Source organism: Ceratotherium simum, chromosome 29, assembly GCF_057802395.1.
Source record: "Ceratotherium simum simum isolate JZ-2026a chromosome 29, ASM5780239v1, whole genome shotgun sequence".
Lineage (NCBI taxonomy): Eukaryota > Metazoa > Chordata > Mammalia > Perissodactyla > Rhinocerotidae > Ceratotherium > Ceratotherium simum.
The window spans coordinates 33,853,877-33,874,881 of NC_141928.1; the positions used below are offsets into that span (position 1 = coordinate 33,853,877).

At 38.4% G+C, this 21,005-nt stretch overlaps 1 protein-coding gene across 3 annotated transcripts in view; it reads right to left on the reverse strand.

The window, feature by feature from the left end:
- Nucleotides 1–35: 35 nt before the first annotated feature.
- The window catches only part of LOC101394124 (myb/SANT-like DNA-binding domain-containing protein 3), a 125,441-nt gene continuing 104,471 nt past the window's right edge, over nucleotides 36–21,005 (reverse strand). For all 3 annotated transcript variants that reach the window (XM_087419397.1, XM_087419398.1, XM_004423259.2), the window contains 3 exons: nucleotides 16,471–16,594; nucleotides 8,528–8,686; nucleotides 36–1,158 (listed from right to left, as the gene is read on the reverse strand). In XM_087419397.1, the coding sequence (XP_087275523.1) occupies nucleotides 1,074–1,158; nucleotides 8,528–8,686; nucleotides 16,471–16,594 (368 nt within the window). In that variant the 3' untranslated portion in view covers nucleotides 36–1,073. The remainder of the gene's footprint in view (nucleotides 1,159–8,527; nucleotides 8,687–16,470; nucleotides 16,595–21,005) is intronic.

The following is a 21,005-nucleotide window of genomic DNA, read 5'->3' on the forward strand; positions in this document are numbered from 1 at the left end:
GAATATAGTAAATAAACACACCAAAACAGAGGCCATATAGTGAAAACATTATATTATAACATGCTTTTCCAAACCAAATATTAAAATTAATATTTAATTTTGAACATATTCTTGAATTCTACATGCATACTTCTGGATATCTAAACTACACGTTAAACAGCTGAATACATTCTACTCACACTTCAGATCCTTAAACACCAACAATCTATTAATACAGCTATTCTACAGGACAAATTTGGATAGAGGTCTTAGATAATTTTTAAGCTCACTTTAAGAGCACCAATCATTAACAATCATTTTTGCATTTTATTCACAAACACTAATACAATTTGTTTATTTATGTTAAAACACATATTTTCTTTAAAAATGAATGTGTATTAAAGTAGTTTAACTGATAGAGTAGGCTTTATTCCAATGTTTGTTAAACAGACTATTCTCACAATATCTAAATCTACTTTTCAGTGATCAGTTCCATCATTGCTACCAGATACTTTTCCAAATTATCAGAATTATTTTTTCAAAGAGAGGAATAACCAAATTCCAGTCCATACATCTTGTAAATATTTTACATCTAACACACACAGCTTTACAGTTCATGCGATAGGCAGTGTCTAAAAAATCAGTTACTAAATCTCAAAAACATTTAAATGTCTATTTAAACACAGTGTCTCCTAGATTTTTTCCTTTTTGTAAGAAAAGTAATCTGTAAACATCTTTACCTTTAGTTCATGCTTGGTCATTTGCTGTGGTCATTGTGGAAGAAGTAGGTATGACTTTATAACCATTTGTGAAGTGGTCCATCTTTGCAAAAATATTACATTCCATGGGTAAAGAGCAAGTCTTAGAATTACCATGTGGTACAAATTTGTGAAATCAATTTCTGTATTTAAAAACATAAAACACAGACTACTAAACAGTCCAAAACTGTTGTAGCTAATATTCTAAATACGAGCCAACAGTACTACACTAAAAATGTCCAAAAATAAGGCCTCTGAAATAAATATTTCCATTCTTTAAAAAAAGACATAATAAATGTACATCACATGGTCAGTGTACATATAAAAGTCATCATCTTAAACCATTCTGGATGACGTATCTGAAGTAAAATGACCTAGGTTTTGCTTCTGTCGTCGTCCTCTGTTGTTTTTAGGGCATTTTCTGTTGAGTTAAAAAAAAAGAGAGAGAGAAGAAAAATGTCATTTTGTTTGGAATACTTCAAACGTTTCCAAAGTAATACACATTTCACACATATGGCCATATTGCATGCAACCATACGATGGGGAAACAGGATGCTATTTGACGCAAGACAAGGTGAGGATCAACATGTCAAACTGCTCTCTTCCCTACAAAGCTGAGAGGTGACAGGGTTAGATATACGATGCAGGTATGAACACAGCAAAACTCATTCCTGGGGTCTCTCCTGCTGCATGTGCATCCCCCCAAGAGCAATGCCTGCTCTTCCTCTGGCCTGGTGACTCCCCAGCCACAGTGATAGGAGAAAGGATCCTGCCCTATGTACTTTACCTGAGCATTACTGACACCCCCAAAATGACAAGAAAGCTTAGGTGAAGGAGAAATCAGGAAGACGTGAGCCTATTAACCTCAGATATGAATACACAGGAAATGCCTAGTGATTTTAGACGACTCAAAAGAAGTCATTCTACACCCTCCTTGGGCAAACCACAAAACCCAGTAAAGAATAGCCATGCTGGGTATAAGGGATATTCATAGATTCTGCTCTCATTCTATTGTGCATGTTTCTCCATGGTGGTATGAATCTCACTGTGTCGTAACTGCTCTTCCCTGCCCCCAGAGTGCAAATGTATGAGCTCTTCCTATGCACAAGGTGCTGTGCTATGCGACACAGAATAAAGGGACTGGGATGAATTCCAGTAATTTTGAGTTTGGGCTCTGTTGATAATCGGCTGTGCAACCTCCTTTTCCTATATACAAAATATTAAATTAAGAGTTGGACTAACTTCTAAAGATCTCTGCCAGCAAAGAATTTATAACCTAGTGGAAAGAAAGTCTTGCAACAATGGGTATTCCTACTCTAAATTTCCATATTTTCATTCAATTTCAAAACACTTCTGTTTTACATATTGCTTTTTACAAATTTTATCTCACTAATCCTCATAAAAACACGTTGAGGTAGACAGTGCTGGAATCATCTCAATTTCATAAACGGGGAAAACAGTTGACAGGTCAAGCAACCCTCTTTAACATGTCACTAAGTCACTATGACCTTGGAAAAGTTCCAACTTCCTGGGGCCATGGGTTTTTTCATTTATAAAAATAAGGGTGTTTGGCTAGGATGATGTTCAAGGTCCCTGCCAATCTGTTACTCTATGAGTCTAAAAGCATGAAAGAAGATTCCAAGCGTAAAAAAAGAAAATTTTTCCTCATGCAGTCTTGATAAGCAGGTCAGTGGGAACATCCTTTTAAAGGAAGATTCCTCCCATGTAACAGCCACCATAGGGGAGTGACGTCAGCATCATGGCGGAGTGAGCTCTCACCTTAAACGCTCCACCCTAAGATACAACAAAAAGGACATTCATATACCAACAGAGGATGTTCAGACAACACAAAAGACATCTGAGAGACCCACACAGCCAAACCTCTGAAGGTGGAGGTGCTGGACCCTCTGGAGGAAGTGGAAGGAGGTAAAGAGAACTCCTCTCTATCCCCAATGGCAGCAACTCCAGGTCCGTGTGGCTCTCAGAGAGAGGGGGAGGGGCAGCCCTCCGAGGGAAAGCCGTTGCTCTCCAAGTTTCCTCACAGCCAGTGGGAAACTCCCATACAGAGGTGACCGAACTGTTGCAAGGGTGCCCTGGCACCCCAGGAGAGCAGACAGCCGGGAAGAGCGAGAAGCCCCCAGGATTGGGCGGGTGGAATAAAGCGCCCCTCCCCCCGCCCTGTGCTCCAGCACAGCCGATGGGCAAGAGTGCCCGTGGATCACAGTGGGCTCAGAATACACAGCTCTTGACCCCCACCGACTGACAGCAGGTGGAAGCTGTGACCAGATATTATCACTATGAGGAAAAATTAATCCACACCCTCAAACAGTATGCAAAAATATATTAAATCTCCAGACCAGAAGGAAAATGACAAGCACCCAGAATCAATCCTGAAGGCACAGAAATTTATAACCTAAACGACAGAATTCAAAATAGCTATCATAAAAAAGCTCAACGAATTACAACAAAACACAGATAGACAGTTCACTGAAATCAAGAATTTCTTCACAAAAGAATTGAAACAATAAAGAAAAAACAATCAGAAATATTGGAGATGTAAAACACAATGGAAGAGATAAAGCAAAATCTGGGATCTTTAAAGAACAGAGCTGACAATATGGAGGAAATAATTAGCAAGCTAGAGGACAGCAATGCAGAAATGCTCCAGATGGAGGAGGAGAGAGAACTAAGACTAAAAAGAAATGAAGATATTCTCTGAGAAATATCCCACTCAATTAGGAAATGCAACATAAGGATTATAGGTATTCCAGAGGGAGAAGACAGGGGAAAAGGAGCACAGAGCTTATTCAAAGAAATAATAGCTGAGAACTTCCCAAACCTGGGGAAGGAGTTGGAAATACAAGTGAATGAAGTCAATAGATCTCCTAACCATATAAACATAAAAAGACCCTCTCCAAGGCATATAGTAGTAAAGCTGGCAAAAGTCAACAACAAAGAAAAAATACTAAGGGCAGCAAGACAAAACAACATAACACACAAAGGAACTCCTATCAGGCTCTCAGTGGATTTCTCAGCAGAACTCGTACAGGCTAGGAGAGACTGGAATGATATATTTAAAATTCTGAAAGACAAAAACTTTCATCCAAGAATACTCTATCCAGCGAAAATATCCTTCAGATATGATGGAGAAAAAAAACTTTCCCAGACAAACAAAAGCTAAGGGAATTCGTCGCAATATGACCCCCACTACTAGAAATGCTCAAGAAAGCCCTCATACCTGAAAAAAAAAAGAGAAAGGGGATACAAAGCCTTGAGCAAGGAAAAAAATAGGTAGGCAAAATCAGAAAAATTGCAGCTTTCTATCAGAACTGGTTAGCAAACACTTAATCATAACATCAAAGATAAAGAGAAGGAAAACACCAAAAACAAATATAACCCTTGTCACTTTAAACCACAAACTCACAACACAAGATGGAATAAGTTGTGACAATAGTAACGTAGAAGGGGAAGAGGAAAGGGATGGAATCGACTTAGTCTAAGGAAATAAGAGCCCATCAGAAAATGGACCATCTCATCTATGAGATTTTTTATACAAACCTTATGGTAACCACTAAACAAATAATCAGAATAGAGATACATATGATAAAAGAGGTAACTAAGAAAACCATCATAGAGAACTACTAAACTGAATTGGTAGTCCAAAATACATGGGATGAGAAACAAAGGAAATGCAGAAGAAATGGATAATGAGCAATAAAATAGTAGCATTAAGCCCTCATATATCAAGAATCACTCTAAATGTAAATGGATTGAATTCTCCAATCAAAAGACACAGAGTGGCAGAATGGATTAAAAAGCAAGACCCAAGAATATGATGCCTCCAGGAAACACATCTCAGCTCTAAAGACAAACACAGGCTCAGAGTGAAAGGATGGAAGACAATAATCCAAGCTAATGGCAAACAAAACAAAGCAGGTGTTGCCATACTTATATAGATAAAGTAGACTTCAAGATAAAACAGATAATGAGAGACAAATTGGGGCAATATATAATGATAAACAGGACACTCCACCGAAAAGACGTATCACTTATAAATATATATGCATCCAACACAGGAGCACCAAGGTACATAAAGCAACTATTAACAAACCTAAAAGGAGATATTAACAACAACACAATAACAGGGAAGCTTAACACCCCACTTACATCAATGGATAGATCATCCAGACAGAAAGTCAATAAGGAAACAGTGGACTTAAGTGAAAAACTAGACCAGATGGACTTAATAGATAAATATAGAACACTCCATCCAAAATCAGCAGAATACACATTCTTCTCAAGCACACATGGAACATTCTCAAGGATAGACTATATGTTGGGAAACAAGGCAAGCCTTTATAAATTTAAGAAGATTGAAATCATAACAAGCATCTTTTCTGACCACAATGCTATGAAACTAGAAATCAACTATAAGAAAAAAACTGGGAAAGTGACAAAAATGTGGAGACTAAACAATATGCTACTGAACAACCAATGGATCATTGAAGAAATTAGAGGAGAAATCAAAAAATATCTGGAGACAAATGAAAATGAAAATACACCATACCAACTCATATGGGATACAGCAAAAGCAGTCCTGAGAGGGAAATTCACAGCAATGCAGGCCCACCTTAACAAACAAGAAAAATTCTAAATAAGCGATCTACACCTAACAGAATTAAAAAAAGAAGAACAAACAAAGCCCGAAGTCAGCACAAGGAGGGAAATAATAAAAATCAGAGCAGAAATAAATGAAATTAAAATCAAAAAAACAGTAAAAAGGATCAATGAAACAAAGAGCTGGTTCTCTGAGAAGGTAAACAGAATTGACAAACCCTTAGCCAGACTCACTAAGAAAAAAAGAGAGAAAGCTCAAATAAATAAAATTAGAAATGAAAGAAATCACAACAGATACCACAGAAATACAAAGGATTATAAGAGAATACTATGAAAAACTACATGCCAACAAATTAGACAATCTAGAAGAAATAGATAAATTCTTAGACTCATACAACCTCCCAAAACTGAATCAAGAAGACAAGTAAACAAATTGAAATAGTAATCAAAAACCTCTAAAAATTAAAAGTCCAGGACCAGATGGCTTCTCTGGAGAATTTTACCAAACATTCAAAGAAGATTTAATACCTATCCTTGTCAAACTATTCCAAAAAATAGAGGAAGATGGAACACTTCCTAACACATTCTACAAGGCCAACATCACCCTGATACCACAGCCAGACAAGGAGAGTACAAAGAAGGAAAATTACAGGCCAATATCCCTGATGAACACAGACGCAAAAACCCTCAACAAAATATTGGCAGACCTATTACAGCAATACCTTGAAAAGATCATACACCATGATCAAGTGGGATTTTATAATGGCCACCATGAGACAAGTGAACAGCTGTCCCATAATGAACTGTGTGGGAGAGGCACTCCTTAAAAATTCAGTGGAGATAAGACCAAGCACATAATTATAATATTCTAAATCCGAGAGCAAGACATCTAGGGCAGAAAATACCACAATAAAAAGACAGGCCTCAAGGAAAGATCTATGATAAATTCAACGAGATGACCCTTCAGTCATGGAGACAGTGGGCAGTGAAGACACCATAACACAGTTAAAAACTGTGAAGGTAGCAAACAGATTTGGGGTATAAACGGGAAGGTACAAACTTGAAAACTACCTGCCAGGTCATTTTAATTTAGTAGTTGAGGATCATAGCATACTGAGAACAGAAGCACAGAGCTGGAGAAAAGGCTGGACTGGGATTTATAAAAGGGTTTAACTATCAGCATGACCCTGGGCGAGGCAGTTCCCATCCCAGGGCTTCAGTTTCGTCATTTCTCTAGAATGAAGGGGTTGAAATCCAACTTGCTTTCCATTGACTCTAACACTCTCTGATCTTCTTAAAGATGGAACTGTCACCGGGCCTCAAAATCTTCCCTTATCTTGACCTTACTTCTTTCACCTTCCAAATCATTTATTACTCCACTCCTGCTTTCCTCTAATAATGCCCTAAATGGTCTCCTCCCACCTCACACTTTCTCTCCTCCAATGAAGTTTGCAGATGACACTCAGATTAATGCTCTGAAAAAATGGTTCATACCAAGTTCCTCTCCTGCTCAAAACCCTGAACTGCTACAAAATCAAGTTTGAACCTTGCTCCCATGCAATGACCACACTTGGCAAATATATTTCCTAGGATGACTCTTCTCTTGGTTTGGGAATCCAGCGGCACTGAAAGCAAATCCAGGCACTTCCACTTACTGGTTGATGACCACAGGCAAATTACTTAACCTCTGAGCCTATATTAAATGGCCACAGGCAGCCTTGTTGTTACACTTTTTTTCTATCTTTTCTTTCTACTATCGTTATTTTTTATGTCATATGTCCCTTCTTTAATCTACTGCCCAATTTTATACTCAGTAGTCTTGCCTAAGGGCAGATCATCTGTTCTATGGAATAAAGTCCACTGACTTTAGTGACTGAATTTTATGAAAAATATCTGTTACTCAGAGAACGTTTTTTATCATTGCTAGATTTATCATTTAAGCTCCAGATGGCTGAGACTACTGAAAGTCTGGCTTCTAGCCAGACCTTGTATAGAAGAGCCATAAATCCATTATAGCCTGCCAATATCTGTACTTGATATGCTCCAATCCTCTGCCCAGAATAATGCAGAAAAGTATAGCGATGATGCTTATGGGACTTCTGAACCAAACCTTAAAGGAGGTAGGAAGAGGGAAGCAAGAAGAAAAGACATAAGACTAGGAAGCATCAAGACAATATGAACTTGATTTGCTTTGACTTTTCTCAGGTCCAGTTGTGACATATATTTCCACTCAGCTTGGAAAACACCCATTTTATGCCAACTGCACTCCAAATATGTCCTTTAATTTGGAGTTTATTTATGGTAAAGTCCAATGGTTTTAGTTATGATAGAGAATTTTAAAGCCTAGTATTTATGACCATATTCCAGAAAATGATCTAACATTAAGACAATATAATAAGAAAAGCAGTTTTCTTTAACCTCTGATTTATTCCTTTCTTATTATATTTACTATGGATAAAGTATATTCTTAGGGGAAAAAACACCTTATAGTTCTGCAAGGCTTAAAAAATTTCTGCATGGGTCTTCCATGCATATGCAGACCATTCTAAAAATTCTGCTACTACCATTATCGTCCCTGAATGCAGTGTTAGAACTAGCACACAGTTCCAGGAGTCCCTAAATTCCTTTATGCCATTGAATATTCTCATGCTCCCTCTGCCTGCAGCCCAGATATCCTTGTAATCCTGGGGATGAGTTCTTGCCCATATTCTAAAGAAGCAAGATAGGGAGAGGTCAGACCCACATGAAACATCAGTGAATTGATCCTAGGATTTTTTTCCTAACAGACCAGTGAACTTAAAGCCCCTATCATTTTGAGTGTGCTTCAAAGTTCTTCTTCTTTTTTTTTTCTTGAGGAAGACTGCCCTGAGCTAACATCTGTAGCCAATCTTCCTCTTTCTTTTTTCCGTTTTTCTCCCCAAAGCCCCCAGTACACAGTTGTATATCCTAGTTGTAGGTCCTTCTAGTTCTTCTATGTGGGACACTGCCCCAGCATGGCTTGATGAGTAGTGAGTAGGTCCACGCCCACGATCCAAACCGGTGAACCCCAGGCCGCTGAAGCAGAACGAGGTGAACCCAGCCGCTGCACCACTGGGCCAGCCCCAAGGTTCTTCTTTAATTTAACAGCTACCCACCTCTAATTTAAAGTTGGTATTGCTTAGGTCACGACCCACCTTGTTATGCACATGACAATTGCTACTATGATGGCGATCTGCACAGCTCCGATAATGGCTGCAATAAGAACGTGGGTGAGCTTTTGCCTACTTGGCACTACATAGAGAATACTAAAGTCTGTCTTTTCACAGTGCTGTCCAGTGTAACCAGATTCACATCTGAAAAGGGAAAAAAAAGGATTACTATGAGAATTACAAATCTCAATAACTCCAGGTTTTAAAATTAAAAGATACAGAGAATGATAAATTTAAATAACAGTAGAAAATCAGGTACTCTCCCACCATTTGGAAAAAAACTGCCATTTGTCTATGTCCTTACATGCTTTTCAATACGCCTATTTTACATAGCGCTTCTTTCACCTACCCTTATATCACATTAATTTTAAAGTTGCTAAATAGTCTTTATTACCTTCATTCAAAAATAGATATCTAATATTCCGTTCAGTAGCTATAATATAGCTAACTTATCTATTCCTTGTTCTAAGACATATCAGCTATTTTCCAGTTTTCACAATTATAAATTAGGTGTGGTGAACATCTTTGTGAATGTGCACTTTTCTATATTTAGTGTTATTCCTTAGGCTAGACACTTGGAAATAAGATTTTTGAATAAATAGGTATAAACATTTATAGTTCTTTAACATAGCACCCAACCATATTCAAGACACTTTTCAGTGCACATAATATAATCATTTAAGACGCAGGCGGGAGATGAAAATAAGTTATTAATGACAGAAACAGAGCCAAGCAGTCAAGTAGGTGCTAATCTTAGAAATTATCTAATTCCAATTAAAAGTAAATAAAAAGTCACAACATCATCTGATGATAATAATTTGACAGGGGAAAACATTTAAGATATTTAACAGAAAATTCACATTTTTTAGCTGACAGAAGTGAAATGTATAAATTAGCCAGCCTCCAGTTGGAACTGATTAATAAAACATCTGAAGTGTAAAGATCGTGTATTTATTAATGTCCCACACTTCATTACAAAAAAAAAAGGATTTTTTTTAATAAAGCACATATAACAACAACAACAAAGAAACCTGGGAGAATGAAACAGGGGAAGCCGGGGTTGATGTGAGTCCACCAATCCCGTCCCTGAGGTTCCTACACACCTGCCAGTAGGTTTCACATTGGGCTCTAAGCTTCCTAGCAGACAAAAAAAAAGAGTAGTGAGGTAGATCTATAGGTCATGGAACAGAACTGAGAGCCCAGATATAAACCCACACATCTCTGGTCAACTGATTTTCAACAAGGGTGCTGAGACAATTCAACGGGAAAAGAACAGTCTCTTCAACAAATGGTGCTGGGACAACTGGATATCTACATGCAAAAGAAGGAAGCTGGACCTCTTCCACACAACATACACAAAAATTAACTCAAAATGGATCACAGACCTAAATGAAAGCACTACAATTATAAAACTCGCAAGGGAAAGAAAAGGAGTAAATGTTCATGACCTTAGATTAGGCAATGATTTCTTAGATATGACACCAAAAGCACAAGGAACAACAACAAGCGAGATAAACTGGACTACATCAAAACTAAAATCTTTTGTACTTAAAGACACTATCAAGAGAAGGAAAAGATAAACCCACAGAACAGGAGAAAATTTTTGCAAATTACATATCTGATAAGAGACGTGTATCTAAAATATATAAAGAATTATTACAACTTATTAACAAAAGGCAAAAAAAATAACAAAATGGGCAAAAGATCTGAACAGACATTTCTCTAAATAAGATATACAGATGGCCATTAGCACATGAAAAGATGCTCAACGTCATTAGTCATCAGGAAAACGCAAAGCAAAACCACAATAAGATACCACTTCATACCCAAGAGGATGGCCAGAATCAACAAGTCAGATAATGCCAAGTGACAGCAACGGTACAGTAGGGAATGTAAAAATGGTGCAGCCACTTTGGAAAACAGTCTGGCAGTTCCCCAAAACATTAAACATAGAGTTACCATTTGGCTCAGCAATTTCACTCCTAGACAATTACCTATGTGAAATTAAAACATATGTCCACACAAAAACTTGCAAATGATTGTTCACAGAAGCATTATTCATAGTAGCCAAAAAGTGGAAACAGTCCAAATATCCATCAACTGATAAGTGGATTAAAAAATGTGGTATTATCCATTTGATGGAATATTATTCAGCTATAAAACGGAACAAAGTACTGATACACACTACATGTGGATAAACCTTGAAAACCTTATGCTAAGCTAAAGAAGCCAGACCCAAAAGACCACATATTATATGAGTCCACTTAAATGAAATGTCCAAAATAGGTAAATCTTTAGAAGCAGAAAATAGATTAGTGGTTGTCTAGGGCCTAGAAGGATGGAGAGATTTGAGAGTAATAGCTAAAGGGCCTGCAGCTTCTTCTGGGGGTGATAAAATGTTTTAATATTGATTGTGGTGATTGCACAACTCTGTGAATAGACTAAAATCCACTGGATTGTGAAAAAAAGAATGAAAGAAAAGAAAGTAGTAAGATCATAGACACAAAATACAGTCTCCATAAAATAAAATCAAACCAGTTATTCAAAAGAACCACAGTTACTATTGTTATTAAATTCAAGGAACTTTATCTCATTGGTCCTCATTTGAAGAGGGCACCTTCTGATATAGAGATCATCCTCCTCAACAATACAGCTGCAATAAATTCAACAATATAATGAATTATCACAGGATTTTTTAAATGATATCTTTCATTGTAGGCTAATGGCCAAAAGTCAAAGCTTAGTAAAATGAAAACACTTCCATAGGGAGCTATAAAAATGTCCTAGATATGCAGCTCTCTGACAGTGAAGCTTAATCCAAAGAGTAATATCAGAATATCAAAAAGAATGTATATGCCATATATGGTTCAGGCAGTCCTCCCTGGATATGATTTTCTGCAACTGAGTTTTGGGTTATACTCTCCAAATATCTGGAGTATTAACTTCTAGGTTATTACTTCTTCTGTTATTGATTAAAGGCAGATCCAGGCATTTTGTCCCCTACCTTCTATTCTTTCATCCCATGCACCCCCCATAGTAATGTCACTTCCTCCCGTGTCCTCATGTGCTGACTCTCACGCTCATCCACGTTTACTGACACGTTTATGGAACACCTGACATGTGCCAGGTGCTAGTGGCATTTGGGGTACGTCAGTGGGCAAAACAGATGAAGATCCCTGGCCTGTTTGCCCCCTAGTCAAGGGAGGGAGGGTCAACAAACATAAGTAAATCAAATGGTTATGTTAGAAGGTGACATGTACTACATAAAAAGAGACAGAGAGAATTAAGGGAAATTACGAGTGCCAGGTACAGGCGAGGAAGGGAGGACTGCAATTTTAAATAAGGCAATCAGGGTTGGTTTCATTAAGAAAGTGACATGTGAGTAAAGATGTGAAGTAAGTGAAGGAGTTTGCCACGTGGACAACTGGGAGAGCATATCAGCTCCATGCTCTCAGCACGTGGTGCGTCCAAGGAACAGAAGTGTGTCTGGAGTGGGGTGGGCAAGCGCAAGGAAAGCAAGGGACCAAGACAGAGAGGTGAAGGGGCCAAACAGTGCAGGGCGATCTGCACTCAGTCAGGAGGAGGAGCCGCTGGAAGGGTTTTAGCAGAGGAATGATATGAACTGATGTTTATTTTAAAAGGTTCACTCTGGCTGCTGTGCTGAATATGGACTGTAAGATACAATCAGGGAGGCTGCTGCAACGCCAGAGAGAAAAAATAGTGGCCTGGACCAGGAACAGCCGTGGCAATAGTGAGAAGTAATCAAATTCTGAATATATTCTGAAACAGAGCTAATAGGATTTCCCAACTGACTGGATAAGAGCATCAGAGAGAGAGAGAAGTCAAGGACGCATCCGAGGTGTTCTGTCTGAGCAAATGAAAAGATGGAGCTGGCATCAACTGAGAGAGAGAAGGCTGCAGGTGGGGCAAGTTTAGGAGAGGGGAGGCAGATCAGGAGATCAGCTTAGGTCCTACTGAGTTGAGGCGTCAGAATCCACGTGAAGATATCAACGAGGGAGAGGGATCTGAGTTTCAGGCTGAGGAGAGAGGTCTGGGATTTACGTAACTTAGGAGTTATCAGCGTATGTCAGATAAAGCCCTGAGACGGGATGGGATCACTAACACAGAGGACCAGGACTGGACCCTGGTGCATGCCCACATGGACACGTCAGGGAGCAAAAGAGGAACCAGCCAAGAGGACTGAAAGGAATGGCCAGTGAAGTAGGAGAAAACCAAGAGAGAGTGTAATCCCGAAGCCAGGTGAGGAATGCTTATCCCACAAAAGGAGTGATGAACCAACCATGTCAAATGCTATTGATCGTTCAAAAGTAATTTAAGACTAAGAATTGACCACTGAATTTAACCACAAGAACCGTCTCAGTGGAGTGTTGGGGGCAAAGGCTTACTGGAGTGGGTTCAAGAGAGACAGGAAGTGAGGAACTGGTGACAGACCACAGACAACTCTTTCAAGTTCTCCTACCAAGGACAGTAGCTGGTGCAAGTGAGAACCAGGGGTTTTTTTCCAAAATAGAAGAAATAAAAATGTATGTATGAATATATATAAAATATACTTATACAAAGATATATGACATGGAGAAAAAGAGAGAATTGCTGGTAGAGAGTGAAAGTCTATATAAGTTCTCTTCACATTGCTTCAATTTTCTCAGTGAACTTGGAAACAAGATCATCAGCCGAGAGTGAGGACAAGAGGAGGTACTGACAATCTGAAGCGAGAGGTGAAGGCATAGAGCAGTCATCTGGGAAAGAGGAGAATGAATGGACTACAGTTACAGAATGACTGCCTGGCAGTGTGAAAGGCCCATGCAGAGTATAAACATCAGTGAGACTAATTAACTTGGTGGTGTGCCTTTCAACAACAGCCATGTTCAGCTGCATGGGTGTAGGCATGCAGTAGGTGGGGAGTCAGAACGAACCAGTATGACAGTTTTGTCACGTGAGTATGATGAAGCAAAAGGACTACAGTGATTGTCCATGGAATTTAAGCTGAGTAAGGAGCTGATGAGGACGTGCAGGGGGTGAGGGACACTGAAAAGGAGACAGGGTCAATAGGAGGCCTAATGGGGTGGAAGGACTGCTGGGTAGGAAGCAGAAGGGATATGCTAGAAATGGAATGATTCCCAAATGTACGTCTTCAACCTGCCATCTGTCTCATGAGTTCTAAAACCAAAATATATCCAGTAGCCTACTAGACATCCATAAGTGGATACCCCACAGGCACCTGAGACCAAGAATATTAAACTGAATACCTCATTTCCCTCTAAATCTCTTCCCTCTTCCCATTGTATTTCTCCACTCAATTCTGCCTTAGCCAAAAACCCAGGAGACTCTTGACTCGTCCTTCCCACCACCCTCCACCAACCCCCACGTTCCTATCCTCATACGCAGCTGGTCACCAAAACCTATGGACTCAACCACGTTATTTTTTCTCTGCAATTCAGCTACTTATCTCAGTCTCACTACAACTCCTCTACTTAAGTTCAGACTCCCACTTCTTACTAATATACAGTCTCCTAATCCATTTCCCACAAAGCCACCAGAGTGGCTTTCAGTTCTGATCACATCTTTGTTACTTAAATCCTTAAATGGCTTCTTGCTGCCTTAAAAATAAAGGACAAGCTCTGGGATGGCAGAAATGTTCCTGTAAGACCTGTCCCTCCTCCCATAATGTCCCCTACGCCCCCCCCTTCACATTGAAGTGCCTTGTCTGAAGTCCCAAATCATCTTGTGTGTATCCATGTATGACAGCATTTTTCAAATTATAACTGCTTATTATTTGTCAGTCTTTTCCATCAGATTGTATGTTTTTTTAAAGGCAAGATCCATGGATCCCTGGAATATTCCAATTTGAGATCCCAGTGCCAGATAAAATTTGGTACAAAGTAAGAAATAATTAAGTAAACAAACAAATTAATTGTGAGATAATGCTAGAAGATTTTAACCTAATAGTAGGACTATGGCTAAAGGTTGTTCACCCTTGCCTGTTTACTGCCACCCAAACACACTCACCTACTACGGAGGTGCATGTGACGTTATGGCCTAATGATATGACACTGAAATACACAGACAGAAGAAAAAACATCAACTGCTTTTCAGGGTTTATAAGTGTACAGAAAAGAGATTCTTTAGCATTTAAGAAACACCTCTGGTCTAGAGAAGAGGGAAAAGTTGATAATCATCATGTCATTCAAAACACATTTACTGAGTAGATACTGGGCTAGGTCCTATGCGAGGTACTAGGAAGACAGCGGTGAACAAAACTGAGTCCCCACCTAAAAATATCAATTGCTATTTATTAAATACATACTGTGCACCAGGTGCACTAAGCGCTCTACATATATTATCTCCTCTAATTTTAACAACACTCAGAGGTAGGCACTATTATTATTACAATTTTAGAAATGAGAAAAATGAGGTCTAAAAATTTTAAGTAACTTCCAAAGACCATAGCTGATCACTGGCCAATCTGGTGTATCTGATTCCAAAGCCTTTAACCACTGCACAATTCAATCCTCTTACTGTCAATTACGAAAATACTACAAAGTGACCTGATATCACTTCATTATCAGGACATCATCCTCTCTCACCCCTCATGTAGGTATCTTGAAAGATGCCCCATCCTAAGAGAACAACACGATCTGAACTTGTATCAAGATATGTATGCCACTGTGAGACAAATGAGCAATTCACTGTATGATTTTGTTTTAAAACTGGCCTAATATAATGTTACATGTCGATTAATTTTACTGGCTTGTTCTCTTTTGTACAGCTGTATTTTTTAAATGTTCGGGAAAAAGAGGGGTGAGGGGTAGCTAGCTCCTTCAAAGACAAGGAGAACTTTCAATCAGGAAAAAGCCAAAAGCTTAAATTTAATAAAGAATTACTTAACCATTAACAGTTTATAGTGCTTTGTTTTGTTTTTTAATAGGAAGAGAGGAGGAAAAAGAAAGAGTCCGAGAGGGAAGCTAAAGGAGTAGAGGGACCAGGAGACCTGATTTCCAATAGCTTTCTTTTACTTCTTAGAGAGAAAGATTCACTGGCTTCTAGGTTGATAGCACAAAAGAAAAGTATAATATTTGTCCATGTTTTGATGTTTTGACTAACAAAGGGAAAAAAGGATTCTGGCAACCTGTGGGAGGCAGGAATGAGCAGAATGAGAGCCATCTCCCCTTGTCTACAGAAACATTACCTGGCTACCTAGACCAATCTGAGGTAGAGGATGAGGTCCCAGCAGCAGCAGCACAAGCGTTATCAGTAGACAGACACAGACCAACGTCTGTGACATTGGGGAACTCTGGGTCCACAGAGCTGAGGATTAACGTATTAGTGTTGAGTATCAGGAAATTAGGTTGAGTATCAGGAAATCTGAGCTTTAGTTTTGTCCCAGCTCTATTTCTAACTTGCTGCTGATCCTGAACAAGTCACACAGCCTCTCTGGACTCAGAGAGGGAAGATTTACACCCTTTCCATTTCCATCTCTCACATCACACCTGGTTCTAACATCCCCATCCCCTTATTTTTAGAAATCCACTTTAGTATATATTTTGAGTTACATGTTCTCTGTTCTTAACACATTCTTTAGTCCTTCAACCACCTTGTGACAGATCGCCTAAAAACCAAAATAGTGTTGGAATATAGCACATTTATTTTTTATATTAAAAAATACATAACATTATATTAAAAATGGTCAGCCCATAATCTCAAACCCCTAATACAACATTTGATTTTGTTTTTGCATATTACTTGCCAATTTTTTTCCAAATGATGCCGCTAATTTGTTTTTTTACCTCTCTACAGCAAATAAATATTACTTTCTGATAATATTTAGTACACACATTTCATTGCCCTCTATAGAGCAGTGACCACCGATGGAAAAATTTCTCACCTCTGATCTGGAGGTACTGACTTACCTACAGGAAGCCTTCTGAGTAGAATAGATGAATTCACATTTTCCATGGATGCAATAACCATTGAGGTTTTCAGGGCAAGGCATGTGGTTTCCAATATAAACATCTTCTCTTTGATCACTAGCATCTTAAAAGAACATAAACCAGGTGAATAAACAGTGAAAAGCAAACTGAAAAACATGGACTTTTCAGAGGTTCTGTGACAACAAATAAATTCACCCCTTACTGGGTTAATTTGGAAAGGAAATTTATCAGATGGTGGGTGGATAAGAACCAAGGTCCCATTATGCCACAAACAACCTGTTTGTTTAGATTCAAAGTATTTGAAAATATCTGCAGGATGTGACCACTACAAGCTACTTTGTTTAAAAACAATCTGCTCAAAGAAACTAATTATCTTTGCTAAAGAAATAAATGCTATTTCTAGAAGAAAGCTCACCTCTGTGACAGAGAGATGGTATATATAGCATTGGCTTTTGGAGAATTAATTTACTCTAATCACTCACCTGAGGGCTATGAAATTGAGGCCAAAGAACACTGGAATGGCAGAGAGCAAGTTATGGGATTCTGAAATTTTAGGGTGAAAGGTTTATTTTTGGAATGAAAACTATTGATTTTTTTCCAAATGAAAATAGCTTTGGCTGTTCTTTCTCTAGTTTTTCTTAGTAAATGCTATTGTAAAAAATTCAAATAACACAGAAAACAAATAAAAAATAAATGTAAAATCCCCTGAGATCCCTCTATCCAAAGAGAACCATTGTAAACATGTTGATGAACATCTGTTCAGACTTAGGTATACTGATTTGAACCGAACCGAGTTGAAGTAAAGAAAATGGAAGTGTAGTGAGTAACTCCACTGTCAGAAATAGGAAGTCAGGAAGGAAAGATAGAAAGAGCAGGAAAGATGAAGACATGGGGACCCAGTCTTCAAAATCAAATACATTCATTCATTCTCTCTCCATCCCTATTTCTCTCTCTCTCATATACTTACATACGCACATACTCATTCACATACCCACACATTTTGTAATGGATTTTCGTACTTTTTTTCCTGGCATATACACTAATACATTAATCCTCAGCTCTATGGACCCAGAGTTCCCCAATGTCTACAGGCCTGTCCACGCATAGGAAAAATTCCCAGGCTTCCTGCCGTTTCTATCTTACAGTTCCAGCTTGCAGATTCTGTGCATTATTTAGCTGTGTGACCTTGAGCATACTACCCTCTCTAAGACTGAGATTTCCTAACTGTGAAATCAGGATCATAATAGGACCTACACTTCATGCAGTTTTGAGAGGATTATGCGAGATAATTAATGCATGTAAGAGACTAAAACAACCAGCTATCTATATAGCACATCACGTAACAGCAAAGGCTTACCTCCCCAAAATATAAAGAAAGGTGTTAACAAATTTGAAGAATGTTAATGGAAATACATTAAGAAGGAACGAAATAGGAGGCTGTGTGTGTGTATATATATATATACACACGTGTATGGGAAGGGGAAGAGCGTGGGGGAAGTGGGAATAGAGGCACCCAGTGTGAAAAAACTGAGAACTAAAAACGTAGATTATCTGGAGATCAAAATTTACATATAAAAGGAAAAAATTTTAATGATTACTAAGCTCAATGATAGGATAACTAAAGCAGAGAGATCATGTCATCTCTCAAAGACCAAACTGATGCCATTTTACCTCAAAATTTATGTATTTACATTGTACTAATTTATGCCTAGAAAGAGAAGTGAACAAGAAGTCAAGAAATCCAACATATAAGTCCTCAATTTTAAGGAGATTTTTGCTATTTTGCGACCTTGGTCACATCACTTCTTCTCTCTAAGGGAGGTGAAGGAGATCAGCACTGTCCAAGAGAAGTATAATATGAGACATATATGTAATTTCTTTTTCTAGTAGCTATATTTTATGTGTGTGTGTGAGGAAGATTAGCCCTGAGCTAATGTCCGTTGCCAATCTTCCTCTTTTTGCTGAGGAAGATTGGCCCTGGGCAAACATCCATGCCCATCTTCCTCTACTTTATATGGGACGCCGCCACAGCATTGCTTGACAAGTGGTGCGTTGGTCTGTGCCAGGACCCGACCCTGTGAACCCCAGGCTGCCGAAGCGGAGCGTGTGCACTTAACCGCTACGCCACCAGGCCAGCCCCTCTAGTAGCTATATTTTTATAAAAGTAAAAAGAAATCGGGAAATTAACTTTAATCATATTTAAAATTTAATCATATAATTATAAATTTAATCATATAATTTTAATAATATATTTTATTTAACCCTCATCTCTACAATGAAACTGTGAGCTCCTTGAGAATCTGTTTGTATTATTCATTTCTTCATAATTCTAACATTTAGAATGTAGCACTTTCCTTGCTATGGTTTCAAACTAAAAATGCTATTCTACATTCACAATCAAGCCATAAGTGACTTGAGGAATGCAACTGTCTCCCACAGCACTCATTGCCCCGCGACTTCTCCAAACATGACACTTTTGTGGTAATGATACACCATGAGAGTATAATAACGGGATTATGGAGACTGAGGTTATGTGACAACCTATAATAATAAAGTTCTATAATGTGCACAACAACAAGACTGCCTAGGTCTAGAGACCTGGTGGTAATATACTACTCTTCCATGTGAAAAGGCCTATAAACAACAGGAAATTGCAAGAATAATGCAGAGCTGAAAGCTCTCAGAGAATTCAGCTACATGACAGCAATAAGAAAAAGTTAACTAAATTAAGAACAGAGTTTTGAGAAATTAATAGACAAAATATGGCACCAACAGTGTTTACTGAGTGAATTAATGAAAGAATATGGTATCAAGCTCCAGACAGAGCAAAGCCATATAAAACATGGACATGTCTAACAAGACTGAAGTCTGTGGCTGTCACAGAGTCCAAATTCAGCATTCTGCTCAATGCCAACACTATTCATTCCATTACACTTATACACCATTTCTGTGTATAGCCATATGCTCAGCTAAGCTAAGAAGATACAAAGAAAAAGTATACACGGTTCCTGCCCTTCAGATGCTTATAATCAATTTAGAGAATCAACATATATACACAAAAAGCTGAACAATACAAGGGAAGGGGTCCCCCATGACAGTTTACAATTAAATGCCAAAAGAAGGTCTTACAATACTAGGTGCTACAGAAGTTCAAGTTCAAAGGAGAAATCACTGTAGGCAAAACTACTCGGGGAAGGTTTCATAGAAAGGGTAGAACTCAAGTTAGGTCTCAAAGCATAGATAGATTTAGATAGACGAATGGTGGAAACCAAAAGGAAGGTATGACACACATATCATTCTCAAGAACAAGGAGTAGATGAACCTACCAAGAGCTGTTATATTCAGACTGGGGAAGGGTCTAAGTCAAAGTTGGAAATAAAAGCTGAAATCAGATTACGGAAAAATTTTAACTCCAGGTGAGAAACGTTTTCTTAATAATACAGACTAGGAAGACACTGAAGACCTCCTAGTCAGAGAGCAACACAATGAGAGCCATGTTTTACATAAAAAATTAATTGACAGTGGTTGCCCAGGGCAGATGGTTATGAGGAATAGGAAATGACTGCTAAGGGGTGTGAGGTTTCTTTTCGGGTAATGAAAATGGTTTAAAATTAGATTATAATGTGATGCTTGCACAACTCTGTAAATATACTAAAAAAACATTGACTTGCACACTTTAAACAGGTGAACTTAATGGTATGTAAACTATAAATCAAAAAGCTATTTAAAAAATTAATTGGATACCAGTATGCAAGATACAGGGGCAGGGGAACCAGGAGGACCAGGTGACTACACAATCCAAACTTGTGGCAACAAACAGCCAAGCTGGAGCTCAGCAGTACGAACAGACACTGGAGATACACAAAAACTAAATAGGGCTTGAAGGTGCTTAGACAGTAAATGAGCTCACAAACTCCCTGGAGGCCACTGGTCTGATGAAGGAATCCCTTTAGTTATAACACCAAGATCTTGTTTCTACTCTAACACTTCCAGAGGTAAAGAACTCAAGATAGTATAGTTAATTCCAATATTATCAAATTTTCCTTATGTTGAATGACATCTTTCTTTAACTTTGTATAGATTTCCCCAAGTCTGTTCACCCCTAACCCACTGCCCACCAACTTTTTAAGGTCAAACTTCCCCAGTCCCCATCCTTTAGAAAGTTCGAAACAACCCTCTTTAAGAGTGGCACCCAGAACTAAGCCCAGTACATTTAAGCATTTAGTAGACAGAAGTGTTCTCTTTATTGAAGATGCTCTTCATACAGAATTACGTAAAATGGCTCTATTCCAAAAGAGATATACAAATGGTCAACAAACACAAGAAAAGGTGCTCAATATCGCTAAGCATTAGGGAAATGCAAATCAAAACTACAAGATAGCACACCTCATCCCTATTAGGATGACTACTATCCAAAAACCAGAAAATAACAAGTGTTGGTGAGGATCTGGAGAAACTGGAACCCTTGTGCACTGCTGATATGAATGTATAATGATACGGGTGCTGTGAAAAAC